The sequence below is a fragment of the Tursiops truncatus genome, chromosome 15 (assembly GCF_011762595.2).
Source record: "Tursiops truncatus isolate mTurTru1 chromosome 15, mTurTru1.mat.Y, whole genome shotgun sequence".
Classification (NCBI taxonomy): Eukaryota; Metazoa; Chordata; class Mammalia; order Artiodactyla; family Delphinidae; genus Tursiops; species Tursiops truncatus.
In genome coordinates, this window is record NC_047048.1 from 61,427,983 (window position 1) to 61,454,118 (window position 26,136).

The 26,136-nt window shown below is 45.2% G+C and overlaps 1 protein-coding gene across 1 annotated transcript in view; it reads left to right on the forward strand.

Moving 5' to 3' along the window:
- The first annotated feature begins 2,713 nt into the window (after window positions 1-2,713).
- Window positions 2,714-26,136, forward strand: part of CHMP4B (charged multivesicular body protein 4B) — a 46,899-nt gene continuing 23,476 nt past the window's right edge. The window contains exon 1 of the mRNA XM_033840906.2: window positions 2,714-3,076. Coding sequence (XP_033696797.1) covers window positions 2,887-3,076 — 190 coding nt within the window. The 5' untranslated portion in view covers window positions 2,714-2,886. The remainder of the gene's footprint in view (window positions 3,077-26,136) is intronic.

Below are 26,136 nucleotides of genomic sequence, written 5' to 3' on the forward strand. Positions count from 1 at the left end.
TTCTATTGCTGCTCTTACCAGAGATATTTTAACATTGCAGTGTAACGTGTTTAGTTAATACATAAGATATGTAAAGGACGTTGATCTTAAGTACAAAAATATAAATTTGTATACACCCATTTGAACACTATTGGATCTTGATACTGAACCTGTCAGCACACCACAATGGTCATTCTTCCTGGTCTGTACTATCCCAGGAAGTAACTACTATTCTGACTCCTATCACCACAAATTATAAATTAATTTTGCCTGTTTTTGAACTTTGTATAATTGGAATCATACAGGCTTTTGTGTCTAATTTCTTTCAGTCAGCATAATATCTGCAAGTTATTCAAGTTGTTGGAAGTACTGGTAGTTCATTCTTTTCACAAAGTTTTTAATGAGCTAACACCAGTTGGTCACAGTTTGAAAAGGCTGTGCATTTGCCCAAGAGACCAGAAAAATGAGGACCAGGGAAGCCCAGGGCTCTCCAGTATTGAGCCAATACACCCTGTGAATCTCTACCAAGGCAGTTGAATCCAGGATGGCAGCTACCTTGCCCATGTTGTCACTATCTCCCATCCCACATGCTAGGCAGACATCATTATTTTTTTTTTTTTTTTTTTTTTTTTGCCATGCTTCGTGGCCTGTGGGATCTTAGTTCCCCGACCAGGGATCGAACTCGCACCCCCTGCATTGAAAGCGCAGAGTCTTAACCACTGGACTGCCAGGGAAGTCCGCAGACATCATGAATTGATCTCAGAACATTTTTAAGAGATGTCCTGATGCAGACTCAGAATTCTTCTCAACCCAGTAATCCGAGTGACCCACACACCAATTAATTGGGGTTGTTACTAAAGATTAAATCGGAATGTTCTGCTATCATATTCCCAAGATGTATTTCTGGGCTCCCAGAGTTATGACATGAGGGGCTCTGCTATCATCCCGGCTTACCCCACAGCAATATGAGACTGATGGTGGTGAGGTCTGCAGAGTCAGACTGTTCATATAGTCTTTGGGCCATGGCTCAAACCCAGCAAATGTTTTGCTACCTGTGTGCCTGGTTGCAGCATGACTTAGATAAGGGGGGAGAGGCAGATTTCGTAGATATGGAGGGGTTGCTGTACCCATTAGATGGCTTGATGGAACCCACCTCGTTTTTGTTTTTTATTTTGATAAAAACATTGCAATGTCTCAATTACAAAACAAACAGAAGTGTGATTTATGTTTCACAATTTATGCTGCTGTGAATTCTTGACAGTTCTAGTATGTCTCTCACATTTGAAAAATTTCTTCCAACCTGGAAAGTTGGGTGAGATGAACTCTCTCATCCTCTGGGAATAGTTACGTTTAGGTGCAGGCTGGGGTTGTGGCAGATTAAAACAACAACAATGACAAGGACAACATTCAAGGCATATTTTTGTCTATATGTAGGTAATAGTCTGGGGAGGAGACAAGACTCATATATGTGAAATAATAGAGGAAAAGTTCCATTAAGCTCTCATTTACTTGAAACTCTGTTCCTAAGCAACAGAGTCCAGGAAGGGATAAAAAAGAAGCCAAGTTTTTCTTCATTGGAGAGCACTTCAGAACTGGTTTACTCAGAACTGCTTTACTCTTTGTTTTCATGCAAGGCTAATAAATGCAAAAGATTGGAAGCAGCAAATTAGATTGGTGGGCTTGGGCGAAGTATTGACTACTAGACACAGCTTCAGTGCTAATAGATGGAGAAGTGATTCTTTTTTTTTTTTTTTTTTTTGGCCACACCGCGCGGCATGTAGGATCTTAGTTCCCTGACTAGGGATCTAACCCACGCCCCCCGCATTGGAAGCGCGGAGTCTTAACCACTGGACCACCAAGGAAATCCGGAGAAGTGATTCTTGACTGCAAAAGACAAGGAAAAACAATGAAATGTGACCCCACAACCAGTTGGCCCTTTGTAATGCGGGGGCAAAAAAATCCTCAATTCTGCTACTTTTGAAAGTTTGAGTCTTCTCCCGGTTTAATTGCTATCGTGCATAATGATGACCCAGAATAAAATATATATTTCTGAGCACCTACTGTGCTAGGCCTATGCTAAGTAAGCATCTTACATTCCCTATCTCACACAAGGTTGGAGGTGGTCCTGTCGCTATCTCCAGTTTACAGTTTTGGAAAGGGAAGCTCAGAATAGAGGAAGTAACTGCCCAAGTAAGTATTCAAAGTGGGTTTTGAACCTTTGCACTCTAGCTTTGCTGTTAGCCTCTACTAGGTTTCGAAGAACGTGTTAGGTGAATACGGAGTAGACAGGCATTGCAGGTAAAGAAACAGCATATGCGAAGGCTATTAAGTTAAGGTAGTCAGTCACTCAATTTCTGAGTCTTGCTTACTCACCTACAAAAATAGTAACAGTATTATCTCTCACAGTCTTGTGAGAATTAAATGTGATAATGCATGTAAAGCATTTTCCACAATGCCTGGATCATAGAATGTGCATAACGTTAATTACTGTTTTATAAAATATTCTTACTTCTCTTCCTGTTCTTCTACTGCCACAGAACTGGTTCCAAGGAGACTACATTTCCCAGCATGCGATCTCGCCCTTTGACCCTAGCTAGACCTAAAAGCGCGCCGCCGAGAGCTTTAAGCAGGAAGACTATAGCCTCCCGGCATGCAGCGCGCCACCCTCCGTTAGATTTGAGGGACGGCCGGCGCGTTGCCCACCGGGAGTTGTAGTCAGTGGCGTGTTTCCTTGACGCCGGCCGGGCCGGGCGTGGGGGCCTGTGGTAGGTGGCGCGGCCGGGCCCAGCTGCTGGGCGGAGGTGGCGGAGAGGCCTGCGGCAGCAGGGAGCGGCGGAGCGGGGAGAGGGCGCCGAAGCCGAGCCGAGCCGGAGCGGGCGGCGCAGGCCGGCGCGACGAGCAGCAACCATGTCGGTGTTCGGGAAGCTGTTCGGGGCTGGAGGGGGTAAGGCCGGTAAGGGCGGCCCGACCCCCCAGGAGGCCATCCAGAGGCTTCGGGACACGGAGGAGATGCTAAGTAAGAAGCAGGAATTCCTGGAGAAGAAGATCGAGCAGGAGCTGACAGCCGCCAAGAAGCACGGCACCAAAAACAAGCGCGGTGAGTCGGCCCGGCCCCCTCAGACTCCTCTGACCCGGACTCCACCTTCGTGAGACTTGCCCTAGTGTTTCCTCAGATTCTGGAACTCTTATCCCGTCAGACTCCCTTCCTTGCCTTTCCCGGTCCGGGACCCCTCCCCGTCTGACTCCCTTCAGTGTCTCCTGGAGCCCTAGACTCCTCCATCGTCAGACTGCTATTCCAGCCGTCTCGTCTCAGGCTCTCCCCATTCGGCCAGGCCCTTTCGTCTCCAATTTCACAGCAGTTCTTCCTCCGCCCTCACTCTATTCGTTTCTCTTCCGCCTTTTCCTCCTTCCTCTGGCTTGCCCTCACCCACCTTCCCAGATACTGCCGCCGCCTCCTTGGCTCATTTCTGCCCTCCATCCTAACACTTGTGTACTTCCTGGTCCCACCCCTACCCTCTCCCGACCCCTCTGTGGAGTCCATGAGCAGTCCTTGGTCTCTCCCCATCCCCCTGACTCAGAATTCTTCTTAAGAAGCCGCCTGGATGGAGAGAAAAGGGGGCTGGGGGAGAGGAGACCCCCTGGTTCGGACTCTATTCACTTGCTGAGTGAACTTGAGCAAATTCCTTTTCTTCTTGAGCCTCATTTTCCCCATCCGTCAGCCGGACTTTGGCCTCCATGAGGCCTAAAGTGCCTTCCAGCCCTGTGATTCACTTCTTGTTGCCTTATCAGAGTTTCACGTAGCCAAACCTTCACCTGGTGACTCACAGCTTCCCAGTCTGTATGTACCAGAAATAAGGATTCCATTCCTCCTTTGGCCCCGACTCCTCCCCGAGTCCCCACTGTGGTTCAGGGCAGGGATATTGAACTCTGAGGCACTTTACTTACTGTTGTATGGCTTTCTGGGCAAGTGCTTTGTATTCTTCTTAAGTGAGGTGAATGTGAAAACGCTTTGGTAACTGTAAAGCAGTTTAGGAATATTTGATTTTTCTCGTTGTTATGGCAATATGAGAGTGAGCCATAGCGTAACAACCCCCCGCACCCACCCGAGAAGGAGGAAAGGTGAGAGGGGTTTAGGAGCTTTACAAACAAGTATTTAACTCAGAAGTCTGCAAGTCACTAGCTTTGTGACCTTGAGCTAGTGAATTTACCTCTGAAAGGAAGATAAGGATTTACAGTGCCCAGTATACAGTAGGGGTTAAATAGATGTTTTCTTCATTTTAACAGAAGAACAAAATAACCCATCCTGAGGATTCTCCTTTGCTGATAGTCAGTGGATACTCTGGATATTCTTTTTGGGGGCTTACTGCATGCACTGTATTCACAGGGTGAACAAAATACAGCTTCCACCCTAATGAGGGAGAAGACAAGGAAATAAATGAAAATTTTGTCTAGTGTTGAAATGTCTAGACACTAAATGAAAATAGTGTCTAGTGTCTAGTGTTGAAAAGTGCTAAAAAAATTGGATGGGGAGTGATGGGGTGGCAGGGGGTGTCACTTTAGATAGGGTGGTCTGGGAAGTCCTCTTTGAAAAGGTCAAGTTTGAAGTGAACCTTGAGAACTTACCAGCTCTGTAGAAATCTAGGGGAGAAACCTTCCAGGCAAGCAGGCAGCATAGAAAAACACCCGGAGGTTGGCCTCTTTTAAGAAACAGAAGACCTGTGTTTCTAGAATGTAGTGATTGAAGAGGAGAGTGGTATAAAATAAGTGGGTGTGGGGTGGAGTTTGAACTTCCTGGTAAAGAGTTTAGATTTTATTCCAAGTGGATGGAAAGCTGTTGGAGGGTGTTATGCGTGTCCTTACCATTCACGTAGTTTTAAAAAACACCATCTGGCCTCTCTTTGGAAAGTAGACCTGTGGGGGGTGAGAATGGGAGCTGGGAGACCAGTGAGGACAGAGGCAGCCGTGCATTTGTGGCCTGGAGTCCAGTTGTAGCTCTGGAGATGGAGAGCAGGGTTAGATTTTGCTGTCTCTGGCATTTTTCTTTGATGACTCTCCCTCAGTCAGGATCCTCTGTTGTTCACAGAGGTAATTTAGAGTCAGTGTTTTGACCAGGCTGCATTTGGGGAATGCTTTGCCCATTGCCGGGTGGAGGAGGGCATCAGTTTACATCATCTCCAAACTGAGAGAGCAATTCTCCTGTAGTCTTTTGGTCTGGAGCAGTTTTGTTTCTACCGTTTTAGAGGTGATTGAATTGGCTTTCAAGAGGCTTGGAGAGAGGCTGCCAGCAGACTGTGGAGGACCAATCTCAGCTAGTTGTAATAACTTTTTGGAAGGCAGTCTGTCTTCTTGAGTTTGCTTGAGAGGACAGGAGCTACTGCCCTTCTTTTTAGTGTCCTCTGGGGACACTTATTTGCTTGTAGGGATAGTGCTCAGAGGTGTTAACACCACAACATACCAAATTCATTTAGTTACTTATTGACTTGAACTGTGCTGGGACTTGGAGGATCAGAGATGAAAATACACTGTGTCTGCCCTCCAGGAACTCAGGATTGGAAGTGTGTGTATGGTGGGTTTTTATGTTTGTTTTGTTTTGTTTGTTTGTTTGAGTTTGTGTGAGAGGGAGAGGGAAGACGAGGAGGGGAAGGAGGAGGAGGGCGGAGGAAGAGAGGGAAGGAAACATACCAGTCAGTGCTGAAACATCAGTGTGTACATGGGGCTCAGGCTGCAGAGGAGAATATTCTTGTCTGGAGGGGAAAGGGCAAAGGCAGCTTGGCTGAGGAGGAAGATGTGAAGTGGGTCAGCAAGGAGTTTGGGGAGCCCTGAGTGAGAGCATCTCCTGGTGGGAGTTGGTGGGGCAGGACAGCAGATGGTTCACACTGGGGAGTGACCTGTAGCCTTTAGACTTTGACCTGGAGATGGCGAGGAGCACTGGCTGTCTTAAAGCAGAAGAGACAGACCAGCTTGGATTTCTGAAAGAGCACTGCAGCAGTAGCAATAAAGGAAGGAGTGTCCACTGACCAAGAAGGGACTGGAGGCAGGAATCCAGTAAGGAATATGGGTAGAATCTCATGGACAATGCACTTGAGCTGTAGCTTTGTCACTAGCTGTGTGTCTTGGGCAGGTTACTCTGTACCTCAGATTCCTCCTCTGTAAATAGGGGTACTAGTATCTACCTTATTAGATTAAATTATGTTATGCATGCAAAGCTCTTAGTAGAATGCCTGCCATATGGTAAGTGTTCAATAAATGGTTGCCATTATCATTATTACAAGGAGACTCTTCAGGTGGGAACAAAGGGCCTAGAGTAGAAGCATGGAAAACTAGATGAGAAGTAATACGTATCAGAGACTTTTCGGAAGGAGAATCAGAAGAAGGTTGGTGATTGGTCAGAACTGTGGGCAAGGTGAAGGAGAGAGAGGAGTTGAAGACAATTCCCAAGTTTACAGCTTGGACAATGGGTGGATGGTGATGCCATTAACCAATTCAGAAACACAGAGGAGGAGCAATTCTTCATAATTGTGAGTCCTTTGAAGTTTGCAAAACTCCTTTTTTCTTATGAGTCTCATGATATCCACCGAGACTTTGAGCTCCATGGGGCAGGATGTGATAGTCATGTTCATTGCCGTGTCCCCTTTACCTAGCACAGTACTGCCATGTAGCTAATGCTCACTAACTATTTATTAAATGATTGCAGACAGTCTTCGGGGTATGTTCTGTTATTCACATTGTCCGGAGAGGAAAATGAGGCTGGAGAGAGGATGTAACTTGACTCAGAGACCAGTTCTTCTGGTGGCTGTGGGCATTTTGTGTTTTGTTTACTCCCATGATGGCTGAAGGCATCATCATGACCATTGTCATCACTCAGATCATTAAACACCCACCTGTGCAAGGCGTGGTGCTGAGTCGGGAGGAAAAAGAAGTGAGACAGGACTAGGTCCTGCCCTGTGAAGTGTGTAGCCAAATGTGGATGCTATTTTTGTGACGTAGATGTTGGAAAGATGATAAATTGTCCTTTGAAACAAACCTCTGCTTCTCAAGTAGATTATTTGCATCAGGCAGGTGTGTCCCAGGCAGTGGTTTCAGTTAGGGGCCTAGAGCAAAATTTGGATTGCATATTTTTCCCAAATTTCTTTTTGTTTCCTTTAGTGATGTATTCATTCTTAAGCATGTGGCAGGCTCTTAAACTGTGTCCTAGGTCCCATGCTCAGTGCCGGGAACTTACTGCTGGGAATATAGAGAAACCAGACACAGGCCCTGCCATCCAAGGCACTTAAATATTGTCATTTTTCCTTTACTATCAAGTGGAAATAATATTCATCTCACATGACTGTGGTGAGGATTAACTAAGATAATATTCAATATATGAAAGAGTGTGGCACATTGTGGATATTAAGTATACTTTTTTCCTTTTCTGATAAAGTTATTGTAGATCAAACCTCTTTGGTCAAGTGGAAAAGTTCTTTCACTGAGAACTAGATGGGAACCAGGATTGCAGTATAGGTGAACTGATGAAAATCTCCCCAGCTTAGGTCTTTTTTGGTACCTTTCCAAACAGTGCCCCGTTGGTGTTCTCCTTAAGATGATCATATATCAAAGATTATTTTCTTCTTAAGGCATTGTAACTAGTTATGAAATTTCTACCCTAGGTGGTTCAGATTTCCCTGTTTTCCCATTTTAATAAAGATGAAACCAGGTTGTAGAAAGGATCATATTTTAGTTTAACAAGAGAATTATGTGAGATTGGGAAATGGAGATTGGATATCTCACCCTACACTGGTATATTTCTGTTGGGTTTATGGATGCAAATCAGTTCATTTACAGGTTAATTTAGGTTCAGTTGAAAATGTCTGATGGATGCAGAGAGGCCAGACGCTGATGGGAAATATATCTTCATTAAGTCCTGCTTATTGCTGGAGCTGGGGTGGCTCTCTGATGTTTAATAAAGTTGCTCTAAAATGTTAACACATGGGAAGACATCTTAATAAGTTAAATTTATAGTGAATGTGGCTTTTTGGTTCTCTGCAATCAAGGTGTCAGGTTGCAAAGCACAGCATCTTAATGGTACATGTGCCAGCAGGATCTCCTATCCCAGAGGCCCAGGGATGGAAAACTCGAAACCCACCCAGGGAACTGAGCAATGAGGATTTCCCTTGGTGATGCTTAAGTTTCTTGTTTAAAGAGGTGGTTGGCCAGATTGGCTTTGATTTACTTCTGAAGACAGATGGAGTGTCAGAGAAGCCTATGCGTTGGCTGTCCAAACATGCTGGCGCCTCTGATTCAAATCACAAAATCTTTTTTTGCCCCATTTGGCAGAAAGATTAAATATTTTTAAGTGCCTGCCAGCAGGTTTCTAATGTGATTTGAAATTCAGGATAGATTTTGTTTGGAAGTTTAGCTAATTCTGAGGACCTTTGAGCTAGACTGTTTTGCTGAGGGAAGTTCTGAGTTGCCCTGAGTTGGGTTTGAGTGTGGAGAGCGAGGTTCTGGAGAAGAGCCTGTGAAGATGTGTGTGAGCCATATACCTCTGGGGCAGAAATCCAGGACCTGATTTGTTTACAGTGGTCCAGAGCCCTGAGATGGAGCTAGGACCTACTGGGAGGAGTTCTTGGGGCCTTGAGGGATTCCTTTGGGTAGGCAAGGTTTGTGAAAACTTGGTCCTCTTGCTCTGCCACTGTCTTTGAAAAAGTGAGAGAGAGGATATCCAAAAACAACAACTTTATATTGGTCACTTTGAGAATGGATGGTTATAATTAGAAGGAAAATTTGAGCATAGCAACAGAAAACAACAACAGACCTAGCTGGATATAGTACTGGCCTGTTTTTAAGGTGTTTGGCTTAAGTCAGCTAGACGTTTGTTTAGTTCCTTCTAGGAGGAAGGCAGCATGATGGTGTAAGCAGAAGATTCCCAGTTTGAGTGCCAGCTTCACCACTCACCAGCAATACCTTGGCAGTTATCCTCTGAGTCTGTTTCCCCATCTATAAAAAGGGAGTAATAACAATACTTCTTAGGGTTCTTGTGAGGATACGGAATAAGGTGATATGTACAGAATGCGTACCAGAGTGCCCGGCACAGAGAAGGCACGCAAATGTTTCCTTGGTTTCCCAGGTATAGTCTCAGGCACAATAAGGGATATAAAGATGGATAAGACACTACAAGGGTTTACAGTTCAGTGAAGATGACACACACGTGTACAAGTAACTGATGAAAGGCAAACTATGTACAAATGAAGGGTTAGAGGAAAATACAGCAGGAAGAGATTAATTCATCTCTGAGGGGTGGCAGGTTCATCTCACCCAGTCACCCATCCAGTGCCCAAATTCCCTTTGCAGTATTCCTGCCAAGTTATTAACCTCTGATTGAACCTCTCTGCTGATAGGATTTGTATTAGGTGCTCTATCCTCCCACGCTACAGCATAGTCTGTCCTTGGACAGCTCTGACTTTGAAATCACCTTTCTTATTTGGAACTGAGATCTGTCTTCCTGTAGTGCCTACCTCTGGTACAGGTTGGGGTGGTACCTCTGTAGGGAAGCAGTTTGGGCTGGAGGAAAGAATGTGGGATCTGGAGTTAGAAGGTTTACGGGCAGATCCCAGCTCTGACACTAGACAGTGGTGAACTGTTTTCTTCACTGGGAAAACAGGTTGCTAATTCTGCCTCTTGGGGCCACAGAGAACAGGTCTAATCCCCCTTTGGGAAGACAGATCAAGGAAAATGGGGCTTACGTCTCAACAGGTCTTCTGTGTTCCATTGATGGTTCCTTGCCTGGTGTTTCTGTTCTTTCCTTGTTACCCTCCTCTGGGTGGGCTCCTGTTCATCAGTTTTGCTCTTAAGGTGTGGAGTGGGCAAAGCTGACCGCTCTGAATATGCTGGCTGAGGTCTGAGCAGCACAGCCCAGCACACACAGGACTAGCCGTTTGTTAGGAATTAATTTGGTTCTGTGTGCTGTATGGCCCTGATAATTCCCGTATCACTGACACAGTTGTTTTTTTTGTTTTTTTTTTTTTAAACAGTTACACTTCCCTGTGGCCTTTCATTAGTGAAGGAATGAGCATCTAGGAGTGCCTAAAGTTTCTTTGGTCCTTCTTAAGGAGTCTTAGCTGAAGGATTGAATGATTTAAGTTCTTAACAAGAACATCTGGCTGGCTTGATTCTCCCATAGCTTCTATTTTTAGTTTTCCCTCCTCCCTCTTCCTTACATGGCAAAGCTGGCAGGAGGGCTTATTTGAGGGATGCGGGAAAGCTACACATCTTCATGGTCCTGGATGTTTAGCTGAAAAGATTAGTGGAATGGTATGGTAGAAAAGTCTCTGGGTTTGGGATCAGAAGACCTGAGTTCACATTCTGCCTCTGCTTGCTAGTGGAAGTCTCCTCCTGTCTCTGAGCATCAGCTTCTTCAGCTGCAAAAACAGGATACACTATTTACTATACAACTTTGCTACTCATACAGAGAACAAACAGGTGGTTGCCAGAGGGCAGGGGTGTGGGAGGCATGAGTGAAATAGGTGAGGGAGATTAAGAGGTACAAACTTTTAGTTATAAAAATACATGAGTCAGTGGAAATGTACCGCATGAGGAATATAGTCAGTAATATTGTAATAACTTTGTGTAGTGACAGATGATAACTAGGCTTATCATGGTGATCATTTTGTAACATATAGAAATATTGAATCACTGTATATGCACCTGGAGCTAATATAGTGTTGTAGGTCAATTATACTTCAATTAAAAGAACAAAAAGCAGCACAGCATTATAAATTAACTATACTTCAATTTTAAAAAGTTAAAACCAACAGCAATAACAACAAAACTTTGCTACTCAAAGTGTGGTCTGTGGGAACATTGTGAAACTGTTAGAAGTGCAGACTCTCAAGCCCCACCCAGACTTACTGAAGCAGAACCTGCATTTTTATGAGATCTCTAGGTGGTTTGTATGCACATTAAAGAGACACCTCTCTATAGTTATTGTAGGGGCTACATGAGAATGTTGGGCATTTTACATATGTCCATGCCAGTATTCTTTCTTTCCTGGACACTCAGGGATGCTGTCTGCCTGGCTAATTTGCTCACTCATTTTGTGGCTCAAAGATTGAACTCTTATCCAGCTCAGCCTATTCCCAAATACCTTCAGTAATCTGATGAGGCCACAGAATGGTTGGAGAATTCAGTGGAAGTCTGCCTTCCTTCCCTTGAAAAAGAACTTGAGGGACTTCCCTGGTGGTGCAGTGGTTAAGACTCCATGCTCCCAATGCAGGGGGCCCGGGTTCGATCCCTGGTCAGGGAACTAGATTCCACGTGCATGCTGCAACTAAGAGTGTGCATGCTGCAACTAAGAGTTCGCATGCCGCTACTAAGGAGCCCACGTGCTGCAACTAAGGAGCCAGCGAGCCGCAACTAAGGAGTCCGCCTGCCACAACTAAGACCTGATGCAACCAAATAAATAAATAAATATTTAAAAAAAAAGGAAAAGGAAAAGAACGTGAACACGTGTCCTGCTGATGGGGTAGCAGCCTTCTTCATGAAAGGAGCCAGCCATCTAGATAATTGACATGCATTCAGTAAAGCTGTCGGTCATAAGGACCCACTGGTTGTCAGGTACCAACAACTCTGGTGATAAGTTAGGGGTAGTTCCCATCCTCAGGGAGCACCACTGCCTGGTGGGGTGGTGAAGAAAGAATTTTCACCCAGTGAGCTTGTGTAGAGTGCCATAAGGACCCCAGGTGAAGAGATAACTCCACCTGGAGTGGGCTAGGAAGTGAATTTTTTAAAGTCATATCTTTTTCCACCAGAAATTATTTTTCAGTGAGTTCTGATTTCTTGGTTCAGTGGCTTTGTGACTGTTTCCTGTTCTGTTTATACGGCATTGATACTGTTCTGATCCACTAGTTTTCTGCATCAGGAGGAACAGATGGTCTCTGAGTGCCTGTTCTGTGTTAGGAGCCATCTGAGATGCCATGTGGATTTCCAGGCAGTGAAAAGGACACAGCCTGGCGCAATGGATCCTACTGTTGGACAGATCTGTGGCTCCCTCACAGAAAAAAGTTATCATGACTAAACAGCCCCTACATTTTCTGACTGGAGTCTTAGAACCATCCTGGGTAAAGTGTTTCTTTCAGGAGTGTTTCTTTATGGATAAAGTAAAGCTAGAAAATGCAAGGAGTTTCTCAGCTAGGGGAGAGGGAGTGAGGTGGGATGGTGAAACAGGAAATTTCATCATCAAACTTGCCGTATTTGATTCTGTAAAATGACATTTTTCTGGATTTTAAGGTGATAGTGAATTTTTGAGCAGGATTCCTAATTGGGTTAAAACCCAGCAAAGAGCTCTGTCGTCTCCTTTTCACCCTCAAAACCAGCCAAACAAATCAAAAAACAAAACAAAACAAAACACCCCAGCATCAAGCACCAGGTTGCTTAGGACGCTTGGCCTGCAGCTTGAGGCACAGCACAACCTGCTGAGGAAAGTTTTCTCCTGTTGAACAATCAGGGCAGTTGAGTTTGCTCAGAGCCATGAGGCTCTGTGAGTCCCAAAGCAGGAGTTCAGACATCCACCCAGTCAGGGTTTTCTGCTGAAGTGTGAGGCCCTGCCTTGTAGTCCTGCTTCCTGGAGGCCCAACTCCTGGTGGGGGGATAAACCTCGGACAGCAGTAATTAAAGTCCAAAATTGGCCATTAGTGCCAACCGCAAGAACACCCTAAATGTAGCTTGGTGGAGATTTGAGTTGGGGAGATTTGCCCCAGTTTAGGGACGGGGATGACAATGTGACCTTAAAGGGGTCAGCAGCGACAGGGTGGGGGGAGGTGGGGTTTGGGTGCGAGCACTTCATGTTTGGTACAGGCACCACCTCAGCTCTAGAGTTATAACTGGAAGTTGCAGAAGAACTTTTACTCTCTTCTAGCTGTGTTGAGTAAAGAGTAGAGTGTATTTGAGGGAAGGGGTTTTGAAACGAATTTGGATATTGTACACTGTTTCGGGACTCTGACATTGAGATCCCAATAGACATTTGCATTTCATTTTTCATTTCAGATGGTCCATTTTAAAAGAGGGTTGCTAGGAACTTTGACTTCCTTCATGCACCCATTTGATAAATATATATTAACTTGAGCTGTGTGCCAGATACTGTCCTAGTTTACTGGGGACATGCAGGTGGAGACAGGTCATTGCCTCTGAGGTGCTCATAATCTAGCTACAGTGACAGACAAGTAAACAGATACAATCAAGGTACAGTATGATTTGTTCTAGAAGCATATTCAGACTTCAGAGAATAGGATATGCAGTGGAGGGAGTCAAAACAGCTCTGTGTGTGTTACTTGAATCTGTGTTTTGTTAAATAGTTATTTTGGAGAGTAGTAGAGTGTTAAAGCAGTAGGGAACTCAAAATGTGTGAGTGCTTGAAACTTTGAATTAATAGGAGGAGTTTTGAGAAAGGAAAACCAGGAACATGGGGATATATGCAGTACTTTTAAAAAGTACTTTATTTGAATCAGAAGCCCCTTTGGTGGGCACATAAGAATGGATAAATGTTTAACTTAGTTTAGTCATAAAATAATTAGCTTTAGAATATTAAATTTAAAGTGCAGCTTATTCTGATTATTATTACAAATTTGCTTTACAGTTGTCCTACTTCCTACAAAAGGAAGTAGGAACTAATAAACCTGAGGAGTGGGTTCTTTACTGTCTGCTAAAGCAGGAACTGTAAGTTCTTTGTTTGTAATCTGTGTAAGACTTGTAATATGTATAAGACCTGATAGTTGTAAAAGCAAACACAAGACTTGTGCACATGTGTAGCCCAGTTGCTGTTCTCTGCAGAGGTTTGAAGAGGAGTTGCTACTCAGATGAGGGCACCTGAAAGGCTCCCCATTTGGGTGAGGAGTTTGATCAGCTCTGTGTCCCCAGAATTCATTAGACTAGTTTCTTAATTTTCCATCAGCTGGATCAGTTGCTTTCACCTCTCCAGAGCATTTTCTCCTTTTTAGAATCTTGCACAAGGGCAGTAAGTGGTTGCAGATTGCTTAGATTTGGGTGTTGAGTTGTAGTGGGTGCTGATAGCCCTCTGTGACCATAGCCAAGGAGGGAGCTGGTATCAGCCTGGCATTCAGCTTGTTGCTCTTAGGAGGCAGGGCCGAAGGGCTGGCAACTGCTGACCACCCTTCTTTTTTTTTTTTCTGGACTCATCACGAGGCATTCGGGATCTTAGTTCCCAACCAGAGATCGAACACGTGCCCCTGCAGTGGAAGCGCGGAGTCCTAACCACTGGACCACCAGGAAAGTTCCTGACAACCCTTCTTATGCTTAGATTTTAGAGGTAATTTTGGAGGTGTAAAGGACAAATAGCATTGTAGAAAACACCTCTTCTTAAGTTATTTTCATCATTCTAAAAAAGTATTTTGAAGCAAAAAAATTTTTTTCAGGACAAAAATCTTCAGAAAATGAAAATATTCCACCCCATCTTTGGGAAATGCCATGCACTTTACAAACTTGATCACGTTTGATCTTTTCAACAACCTCATGTATTAAGTGGTGTTATTCCCCCCCATCCCCCATTTTAGAGATGAGAAAGCTGAGGTTCAGATTACTTGAGTCACTGGGCTGACCCAGGAACCTTGGGCAACCCGAGGTGGGCTGCATCATGGTGGGCTCTAGTATCTTTGGTGTTCCATAGGGCCAGGACTCCATAACCTGGAATGCTTATAATGTTATTGGAAATTAATTTCTACAATATTCCCTCCAGAGTATGAGCACCTGTTATTCTGCAGGAGAGTACTTCACATTTGTGCTGGGTTCTGTGGCTTCCAAAACACTTTCACATCCGTGATCTTATTTTGAAACTCAGAGAAGCTTTAAAAGGCAGATGGGGCAAAGTGATTTTAACCCACTTTGCCGAGGAGGAACCTAAGGCTCAAAGCAATTAAGTGGTTTCCCTAGGGCCTGAGCCAAGGCTAGCCTTCATTAGGCTCCAAGTCTAGTGCTTTCCTGCCACATCGTGCACCATTCTGGCTCCCTCTTATTTCTGCTCAATCTCAAAAGGCCGTGTGTCAGTAATGGCTATGGGTCAGTGGAGGAGGATAAGGTTTTAGGTTCTTAGAGTGACTGAATCATCTTATACACAGTGGGACTAGTGCCAGAGAGAAGATGGAGAGGAGACTGTTCATACGTGTCTGGAATGGTTTGAGAGCCCTTATTCACTGTATTCATTCATTCACAGTCTGCTACAACATCGGCATTGTGCATTCCCCAGCCTTTCTTTTACAGCAGTAAGTTCCTTTTCTCAGTGGTCTCTAGAGCAGTGTTTCTCAACCTCGGTACTGTTGACATTTTGGATTGGATAATTCTTTGTGGTGGGGAGCTGTCCTGTGCATTGCAGGATGGTTAGCAGCACCCTTGGCCTCTACTCGCTAGATGTCCATCGCACCCCCTGATCTCCCAGTTGTGATAACCAAAAATGTCTCCAAATACTGCTAAATGTCCCCTGGGGGCCAAAAGCTCCTAGGGTTGAGGACCACTATTCTAGGGTTGGTGAAGCCACACAGGTACAGCTGTAGAGCTTCAGAGGCTGGCCTAAGGGTAAGGGATCTTAAAGAGCAGAGCTGGGAGGACCTGTTAGAGTGCTTTTTTTATTTTTGTTTTTTAATTTATTTTATTGTAGTATAGTTGATTTACAATGTTGTGTTAATTTCTGCTGTACAGCAAAGTGACTCATATATATATGTATATATATATACACATTCTTTTTCATATTCTTTTCCATTATGATTTATCACAGGATATTGACTGTAGTTCCCTGTGCTATACAGTAGGACCTTGTTGTTTTTCCATTCTCTGTATAATAGTTTGCATCTGCTAATCCCTGACCTGATAATCTCTCAGTCTATCCATGTTGCTGCAAATGGCATTATTTCATTCTTTTTTTATGGCTGAGTAGTAGTCCATTGTGTGTGTGTGTGTGTGTGTGTGTGTGTGTGTGTGTGTGTGTGTATCTCACATGTTCTTTATCCATTTATCTGTCAATGGACATTTAGGTTGTTTCCATGTCTTGCCTATTGTAAATAATGCCTCTGTGAACATAGGGGTGTGTGTGTCTCTTTTTTTTTCCTTAATTTTTATTGAAATATAGTTGATTTACAATGTTGTGTTAGTTTCAGGTCTATAGCAAAGTGAATCAGTTATACATATACATATATCCACTCTTTTATTTTTATTTTTTTATCCACTCTTTTTTAGATTCTTTTCCCATATAGGCCATTACAGAGTATTGAGTAGAGTTCCCTGTGCTATACAGTAGGTCCTTATTAGTTATCTATTTTATATATAGTAGTCTGTATATTGTATCTTTTTGAATTATAGTTTTAATATATGCCCAGGAGTGGGATTGCTGAATTATATGGTAACTCTATTTTTAGTTTTTTGAGGAGCCTCCATACTGTTCTCCATCGTGGATGCACTGATTTACATTCCCATCAACCGTGTTGGAGCGTTCCCTTTTCTCCACACCCTCTCCAGCATTTGTTATTTGTAGGTTTTTTTAATGATGGTCATTCTGAGGAGTGTGAGGTAGTGCCTCATTGTAGTTTCATTTGCATTTCCTGTTACAGTGCTTTTAATCCTACCTTTTTGTTGTTCTGCTGAGGAAACCAAGGTCTAGAGATAGCTCAGGGCATCCTGGCTCTGCTTTCTGGGAGTGTAACTAGTAATAGTGTCCAGACCTGAATCCTTCCCACCCAAGACTTCTTTCATCATCCCAGAGGCCCTCAGTCTTCTCAGGTTGGAGGACCCTTATCTAGATCCAAAAAATATTTGGTACAATCATGTGGTAATAGTTGCGCTTTTAATACCCATTCATTGAGAGGTACATTATTCCGTTCAACCAGTATTTACTGAATACCCACTATTTCGTGTCTTCGTCCTAGGACCATGTCTGACATGAACAGTAGTACGTGGTCAAGTGGCAGTTGTTTTTGTTATTATGCAATATATTCATCATTTAGTGCAGGCGGTGCTGGGTTGGCATATTCACAGAGCAGTGGAGTGATAACTGTGAACCCCATGGACTCACAATCATAGACTGGGAACCAGTTGATGAATTATACCATGAGATTTGAGAGAACAACAGACCTAAAACTCCAGGCTTTTCTTGAAACCAATGAACTGTCGCCACACTTGAGATGGAAGTCTCCACACTCTGTGGAAATAAAAAGCCAACAGGCTACTCAGAGTCCTCGCTGTAGCTCTCTGAACAGCTGTACACTGGGGCATTTGTGATACAGGAAGAGGCATTTGGCTGGAAACAAGCTTTAAGTTCCTAGCATTAGTTGGTAAATGGTGCCTGGGTCTAAGGGGAGTTTAAAATAATGGCCTTGAACCTGAGAATCTGTGTTTCCAAAGCCTCTCATCTCAAGGCACTCAGCTTCTCTTCTGACAAGAACTATTACTCTTATTTCAGAGATAAGAAGCAGAGAGGCCAGGCCACACAAATAGTCCCTGAAGGAGAGCCAGCTACTCTCAGGTTTAGGAGCTGGGACTCTAGTTGGCATCCCAGGATGGAGCTCTTTGTTTCTGTCCGATGGTGGTGGAAAAGGAAAAGGGTTGTTAGATTAAGTCCCACCCAGTGTAGCCAACATTTTGAGTGCCTGCTGTGAAAGACTCCATGTGAAGGGACTTTATAGGACACAGCTGAATGGGGCACAGATGAATGGGATTTGGGACAGAGGAGGGGGTCAAGGTCATTCCAGGCAGAGGCGATTGTGGGAGCCAAGGTACTGAGATTAGCATACACTGTGTATATATGGGAGGGGTGGGAGCATTATGGGATGTGGGAGCGGGGCAGTGGTGGCTCAGGCGGAGAAGAGTTGGAAAGGTAAGCTGTGGCCTCCCTGAGGAGGCATTGGATGCCAAGCTGAGGAATCTGTGTTAGGCTGAATTTAGTGAGGCACATACCAGATAGACACATTCTGTCTAGAGAGCAGTGTGCTGGGGACCAGCAGCCATCTTTCTGCAGCACCCGGTGAGGTTTCCCATTGGTAGGCTTTCTACCCATTATTACTTGAAGGAATGAGGTAGGTTTAGGGGCTGTTCCCTTATAAGGGAAGACACATGGCTCACCACCCTTTTTCTCATTACTTCTTCCTGGTTCCCCTTCTGCTTTTTCCTAAGGCCAGCACATCCTAGACAGCTGGGTAGAGGCAGAATAGCAACTTTTTTCCACTCTGAGAGTATCTCAGATTACATGCCAAAGGTAAGCAGGCAAATAAATATTTCCTACCTAAACCAGCTTGACCCAGCCTCATAAGGTCCTTTGCTACCTCATACTGGGCATTTCACCCTCAGCTGCCTGGCTGGCTCACTCAATTAGTTGTGATTTTTGTGGTTATTTAATCTTTCCTTTGTTTATCTTTGAGCCAAGAGAGAACTAGTTACTCTCTTTGCTTATGACAAGGACCTCTTGTTTCTGAGGCCATATGTTTCAGGTTTAGCCTGGACTCCCCTATCCTCGTCACAAGAATCTGAGAACTAACTCCTTTTTCCTCCCTGTTTCCTGAGCTCCTGGCCTCCTGTTAATGTTGCCTGTTCCCTGGGTGCTCCCTGCATGCAGGTTGGTTGAACAGAGCCCTAGGACTTACAGCAGCAGCCTGGTCCTAGTTCTGACTCTGTCCACTGGTATCTTTGGGCAAGTTTTCTCAACAATAAAACAAGAAGGACAGATTAAAAGAATGCTAAGATTCCTTCCTGCTCTAACATTCTCTGAGTCAACAAGTACCATATTACAGTGATCCGCCAGAGAACCAGGTGTTGCTCCAAGCAGTTTTGCTGTGTAAAAAGATGGAGTAGCTCAGCGTTCATTTTGTCTGTTAACACTTTGGGTACATCGCTGCTCATTGTAAAAGTCAGGGAAGCCACAGACTATTTTGTAGAAGGTGCTGGACATCTTCCATTTTGATTCCCTGGCTCAGAGGCTGGAGCTGAATAATGGTTTTTAGCTGCTCCCCTGAACCTCCATCCAGGCGAACAGCACAGATGCCGGAGGGCATCTCCTCATTTGGATCAGTAGCCTGCCTCTGACTAGACTGCCAGCCTTTTGGCAAATCAGAGACACAGATTTCTGCTGGGGCTGAGCAGGTTCAAGCCCCGCTGGACAAAAACTCAGCACTGACCAGTTAAGCATACTGGGGGTGCTTCCTTGTGGTAGGACTTGACTTCCTCACCGACCCACCTTTGGGGACACAGGGGATTTGTCTCCTGTGTGAGGGGAGTGGAGAAAGGAGCCAGCTACTAAGGGCTGGCCTGACTTGAGTCATTTTAATTAAATCTACTCTTTAGGGCCTTCCCTGGTGGCGCAGTGGTTGAGAGTCCGTCTGCCGATGCATGGGACACGGGTTCGTGCCCCGGTTCAGGAAGATCCCACATGCCGCAGAGCGGCTGGGACCGTGAGCCGTGGCCGCTGAGCCTGCGCGTCCGGAGCCTGTGCTCTGCAACGGGAGAGGCCACAACAGTGAGAGGCCCGCGTACCGCAAAAAAAAAAAAAAAAAAAAAATCTACTCTTTAGGATGGCAGTTGTCGATGTAGTTGTAGTCTTAGGGAGAGCCATGGCCTTCTCTGCAAAGGCCTCCTGTGCTTAGTGTAAATCTGGCACCACCATGAGTGGCTAAGTCTCTTAGGGATATGTAAGACATTTACCCACCTGGTTCTAAATTAAGGCCTTTAAAACTTCAAGTGTCTACTAGTGCCCATTAAAACAGTTCTGTCCCTTTTATTAACTTTCACACTACATTCCTGTCTCCTAAACAGTTCTGGAAAATCACACAACTTTAGAGCTCATCTGTCCTGTATACAGAGGGAAATCCCAGGCCCAGATAGGTTGGTGACCTATTAAAAGTGACACAGCTCATGAAAGCCAACCTGGGACTGGAACCCATAGCTCCTATCGCCTCATTCCAGTGAGTTGTGCCTCACTGCTTCTCAACAAATGCTGTGGTGGCATGTTCCCAGCCCTGCCAGGATGGTTTTGAAAATAAAATTAAAGTTGCCATGAAAGAAAGACGGCTGACAGGAGAGATGGAGTAGACAGCTACTATTTTAGAGGGTTGTTTTCTTTTGAGTTATAACTGGCTGTTGGTGGTTTTGTGGGCTGCCTGGAGGATCCAAACGTCAGGGCCTTTTTGTTGCTGCATTCCTGACACTGTATAACCAGGCTGTGTTTCTCTGCCTCGCAGGATCCTCCTGTACAAGGGGTCTGAATGATTCCTACTTCTGGCCCATTTTACGGGACTCTGGAGGGCTAGGAAGTCTATAAAGAGATCTAGGAAAGAATTGGCATATAAATAGCAAGTTTTGGTGCTTCCTGATTTTTTCTTTTCAAGTTATTGAGGTATAACTTGTTTATGGTAAAGCAGACACATCTTAACTAGACAGCTTTGTGAATTTTTACAAACGTAACCACCGCCCAGATCAAGATATTGGACACTTCCAGCTCTCTAGCAGTCTTGATTTTTATAGTATCTCAGGACTTGGGAAGAGCGTGGTATTTGTCTACTCTGGCCTCTTTAAGAATCTCAGAGGCCATTATATTTTCCTTCTGTTACTCATTCAACGTATGTTTCCTAAACACCTAGTAGTGCAGGTTTCTGTGCTGGGAGTACAGAAACGGGTAAGTGTTGGCCTGTCTTGGCTCACAACCCGTCAGGGATTATGACTAGAATCCAAGGGAGAAAGAGAAGGGCTGTGAGAGGCAGCTTGGAGGAGAGAGGCTGCCTCTTGCTGGGAGAGGAGAGGATGTGTGTATCTATGTAGACACACAGTTTTCCCCACTTCCCTCACTATCTAGAAATACAGGAAAGGGGCCAGATTATCGACTTTCAGTCTCTTCTCAGCCAGTTGTTTGCATTCTCAGGCCATGCTGGGAACTTGGAGAGGTGCAGGCCCAGCTGAAAATCCACATCTATGGGGTTTGCTCAGCATTGCCTTCTCTGCTGGGAAGCAGGGGAGAGCTCAGCAGTGTGGAGGAAAGCAAAACCAAGAGGCACTCCCCGCTCCACTTCTTTGGCCCCCAGGCTCTTAGGAGCTGACCTCCCTTCTCTCTTGGGTTTTTTTGTTTTTTTAAAAAAATTAATTAATTAATTTATTTTTGGCTGTGTTGGGTTTTCGTTTCTGTGCACAGGCTTTCTCTAGTTGCGGCGAGCTGGGATTACTCTTCATCGCGGTGCGCGGGCTTCTCATTGTCGTGGCTTCTCTTGTTGCGGACCACAGGCTCTAGATGCACAAGCTCAGTAGTTGTGCCTCACGGGCTTAGTTGCTCCGCGGCATGTGGGATCTTCCCAGACCAGGGCTCAAACCCGTGTCCCCTGCATTGGCAGGCAGATTCTTAACCATTGTGCCACCAGGGAAGCCCCTCTCTTGGGTTTTAAGACTCATAAGGCTACAAAGTCTTCTGTGAGTTAATTTTGGCCTGAATTTCTCTGCCCCCCTTGGTTGAATAGTTAAAACATAGAAATTTTCTGTCTCAAGTGAAAACAGACCCAAGACGGACTTTTTTGATCTTTTTTCATGTGTGAGAAACAAGTTTTTGTTTTGTTTTAATTATTAATAAAGGCATATGGCTCTGGTTGGTAGGAGGGGAGAAGGCCATTCCAAAGTAGACACAAGGTGATTTCTTTCTTTAAAGAGTCTCCTGAAGTAGTGAAGACCAACACCTGAGACAAGGTCATAATGAAGAGATAACACGCCAGGACATCTGAACATGACAGAGCTATATCTTGGTCCATGTGTAAATAGTAGCTAGGAAAGAAAGAGGGGCAGATGCCTTAGTCTGGCTGAACTTTGTTCAGAATCTGATGAGTTACTCTACCTTGGAAACATAAGAGACTTAGATCATCTGGGTCTGTTCCCCACCCTCATTTTACAGATGGAGAAACTAAAACTTTGATTTGACCAGAGCTGGAACCAGAACCAGATCTCATATCTGATGCACTACAAAGATGTTCTGGAGGATTGAGTGCTCAGCAGGATTTGGAAGGAAGCTTGGCTGGGAGAGAGTGGTGGTGAGGCAGTGAACCGAGTGGCCCGTGCATTGCATGGTTCCCCACATTTGGAGCAGGAGAACCAAAGTGCCAAGGCAGATGCGGAAGAGTGGAGAGGCAGGGAAGGCGGCCAGTCATCTGAGGGGAGGGCCTGGGAGCCCCACAGCAAGGGGGCTTGGGGGCTGCTGTGGCCATGATTAAGGATATTAATTGGCTGGAGAATCTTTAGTGTTTATCCTCCCTTTTGTTTTCTAATTGACTACTTGGGGACACTTGAGGTACATATTACTTTCCTTGATAGGAAGCCTGCTTTTTGACATTCCTTTCTTTACATTCTTTTCTAAATAATCAGAATATAGTCTAGCACTGTTGTGTATTGTTTAGGGGAATAGAGGTGATTTTCAGTTTCTGCTAATTCTGTGCACTTTGGAGTTAGTCCTCCAGTTTTATTATTCTCACTTGTGTATATGGTTATAAGCTACAGTGTTCAAGAGGGAAGACCAGATAGCAAGCTTATGAACCCATCTGGGGGTTTTTTGCTGGTAAATTATATATAACATAAAATTTACCATTTAAACCATTTTTAAAAAATTTATTTATTTATGGCTGTGTTGGGTCTTCGTTGCTGTGCACGGGCTTTCTCTGGTTGCGGCGAGCGGGGGCTACTCTTCGTTGCAGTGCATGGGCTTCTCATTGCGGTGGCTTCTCTCATTGCGGAGCGCGGGCTCTAGGCACGCGGGCTTCAGTAGTTGTGGCACGCGGGCTCAGTAGTTGTGGTTCGCGGGCTCTAGAACGCAGGCTCAGTAGTTGTGGCGCACGGGCTTAGTTGCTCCGCGGCATGTGGGATCTTCCCGGACCAGGGATCGAACCCATGTCTCCTGCATTGGCAGGCAGATTCTTAACCACTGTGCCACCACGGATGTCCCCATTTAAACCATTTGTAAGTGTACTATTTTGTGGCGTTAAGTACATTCACATTGTTGTGCCTGATTTGTTTTTACTCTTTGAATTTTGGGGGGACAGGATTAACCATTGAGCAGAAAGGTGCTTAACTTTGTTGTTTGCCGTTAAGAGAAGCTATTTGTCCTCTCTGAGCGTGTGTCCTCATCTGTAAAATGGGAGGAGTAATAATAAGGGCTCTGGAGTCAGACAAACTGGGTTTGAATTCAGGCTCCATTACTTTCTAATTGCAATCTTGGGGAAGTTACTTAGCTTTCTGAGTCTCAGTTTCTACTCTGTCCAGTTTGAAGAGGAAAGGAATGAAGATTTATTGAGCATCCACTATTATGTATTGTGCTACACAAATATCTTGCATGTGCTGCCTTATTGCCCCGTGAGATGCAGATGTTATTTTACACATACGGATTGTGAGCCTCAGAGAGGTTAAGTGATTTGCCCAAGGTCAGCCACTTAATAAGTCTTGGGAAAAGCCTTTTAGGAGTGACTGTTATGGTACTTTCTGAAATGGGATTTTTTTTTTTCCCTCATATAAATTCTGATTCAGTTAATGTTTGCTGAGCCTCTCTCAGGTGATAGGCATGGTAGTTCATGCCAGGATATTGTCTTACTACCATTTTATTTAATTATTTAAAAAAAATTTTTGGCCGCACCAGGCGGCATGCAGGGTCTTACTTCCCCAGCCAGGGATCACACCCACGCCCCCTGCAGTGGACCCTCAGAGTCTTAACCACTGGACTGCCCGGGAAGTCCCAACCATTTTATAAATGGGAACTTGAGGCTCACCCAGATTGTAAACAATAGAGCCAGCATATGGACCCAGGTCTGCCTGACTCCTACATTATGGTACCTCAGGATTACCTGATTGTGGCCCAGTTGTTTGAAGCAGTTGTTGATAGAAATGAATTTCATTCCAGCATTAGAATTTGGCTAGTCCCAAGAAGGTAATTGCAGTGATATTTGACTTGAATCACAAAATAATAAAAGGTATTGGAGTGCGGGGGGCGGGGTATAAGGAAGGGGCCTTCTCGGCCATTATTAGCACATCTGTTCAGAAGCTTTGCAAAGAACAGAAATAGAGAGGCTATCATTCTTTGTATTATATTCTCAGGAGGTTGGAGCCAGGAACAAATTCCTTCTTTCCTCTCGCATTGACCCTGGAGGTAGACCTGTGGAGATCTGGCAAGGATAGAAATCTCATTAGAGCTCTCTCCCAAAGTTTTCAGGATCTCAGGCTGTTGTTGGGGGTTTTTAGTCCATTGAGGTAGTTTTCGAACTTTTTTAGCAGCTAGACATGGTTCAAATAAACTCTTGTGGAGAAGCAATGATGGCAGGTCCTTGGGCAGTTTAAACCGTTCTGGCTTGGTAGGAAATGTTTGGTTGTTTGAAGAACCTCTAAAACATTTTCCTTAAGCCCAGGGATCCTTGAAAACCGCTGGCTGAGGCAGAGTGACTGACCAGACTGTAGACATCGCTTCCCCCTCATTCATTCAAATGACACTTGGGCTTGAATATCTCATCTATGTCAGGGACTGTGCCCAGGAAGTTCACTGGGCTGTCTAGGGGGATGTCAGCTACAGCACAGTGTTAGTGTTTTCGGGCACTTCAGTGGGGGCCTGTGCAGGAGCGTGCAGGGGAAGGGTCCTAGCCTGGCCTCGGGGAGTGGGGTGATCAAGAAGCTACTGCCTGGGCAGCCCTGCGAGACCAGTGGAAGGTAGCCAGATGAAGCATGAGAAGAGCATTTGGGGAGAACTAGAAGCCTGATGAGGCTGCAGAGAATGAAAGTCGGTATAGTGTTTTCTTGGCAGGGTAGTGAAATGTTAAAGTCTGTGTTTAGAAAGACCACTCGTGGACTTCCCTGGTGGCGCAGTGGTTAAGAATCTGCCTGCCAGTGCAGGGGATACGGGCTCGAGTCCTGGTCCGGGAAGATTCCACATGCCGCAGAACAACTAAGCCCGTGCGCCACAATTACTGAGCCTGCGCTCTAGAGCCCACGAGCCACAACTGCTGAAGCCCATGCGCCTAGAGCCTGTGCTCTGCAACAAGAGAAGCCACTGCAGTGAGAAGCCCGCGCACCTTAACAAAGAGTAGCCTCCACTCGCTGCAACTAGAGAAAAGCCTGTGCACAGCAATGAAGACCCAATGCAGTGAAAAAATAAATAAATAAATTTAAAAGAAAACAAAAGAAAGACCACTGGTGACAAGTGGAGAAGGGATCAGAGGGGGCAACCCCTAACCCCATCATACACTCCCCTCCCCCTCCTTTCCCCAGCTCACACGCCCCAGTCCGCAGCCTAGTGAGCAAGCACCCAACACATTCCCCTTGCCCCCAAGAACACACACCCAGCTGACCCCACAGGACCCTACCCTGGACACAGTCCTCTTGCTCTTGGATCCTCATTGCTCCAGCTGCTGGGAGGGGCCTTCTCTCGGTGTGCTGAGGAGCTAGAAGCTGCAGCTTAGGCCAATGATCTGTGTGTGGGTAGAGAGGCTTTTAGAGCCCTTAAGGAGGGAGAGTCTGAAGTTGCCTTTCATGTTCCAGCCTTGATCCGGGTCTGCCAGAATTGAGAGGGGTGACAAATGGTTACGGGAGAGGAGGTGGAGATTGCTGACCACCTAGCTTCTCAGGGAGAATGAGTGTAGAAATAAGAGGCAGGAAACAGGACCTTAGCCAAACTCTCACCTTATCCCCCTGACATAGGTGGCTGGCAGGGTGCATGTAGGGGAGGAAATGGCCCTGTCCTCTTGAGATGCACTTCAGCTTCACTTTCCTTTTGTTCTGAGAGCCTCAGAACCTTCCTTGTATGCATCTCCCCATATCTACTCTGGTACAGCAGATATAAACTGGGACTGTCCCGGAAAACCAGGATGTATGGTTACGCTACTGAGAACTTGGGGTAACCCAGTTCACACACACACACAAAAAGTTGCTGAGGGCAGAGGATAGCTAGAAGAAAATGTCAATTCTGTTGTTATCTTTCTAGAGGCAGTAAGATCTGTGCAGAGGCTGTTGCAGTGGTAAAGGCATGGAGGAAATTCGGGGCAGCCGGGTTGGGAGATGGAAATAGTAAGGAAGTTGACCTGCAGAACTTGGTGGACCAATCAAGAACTCCTGATAGATCCAGGAGGTTCTGGCTTTGGGAATATCTGTCTCCTTTTGCTCTAGCTCCCTCATTTTTAACTCGTTGGGGGTCAT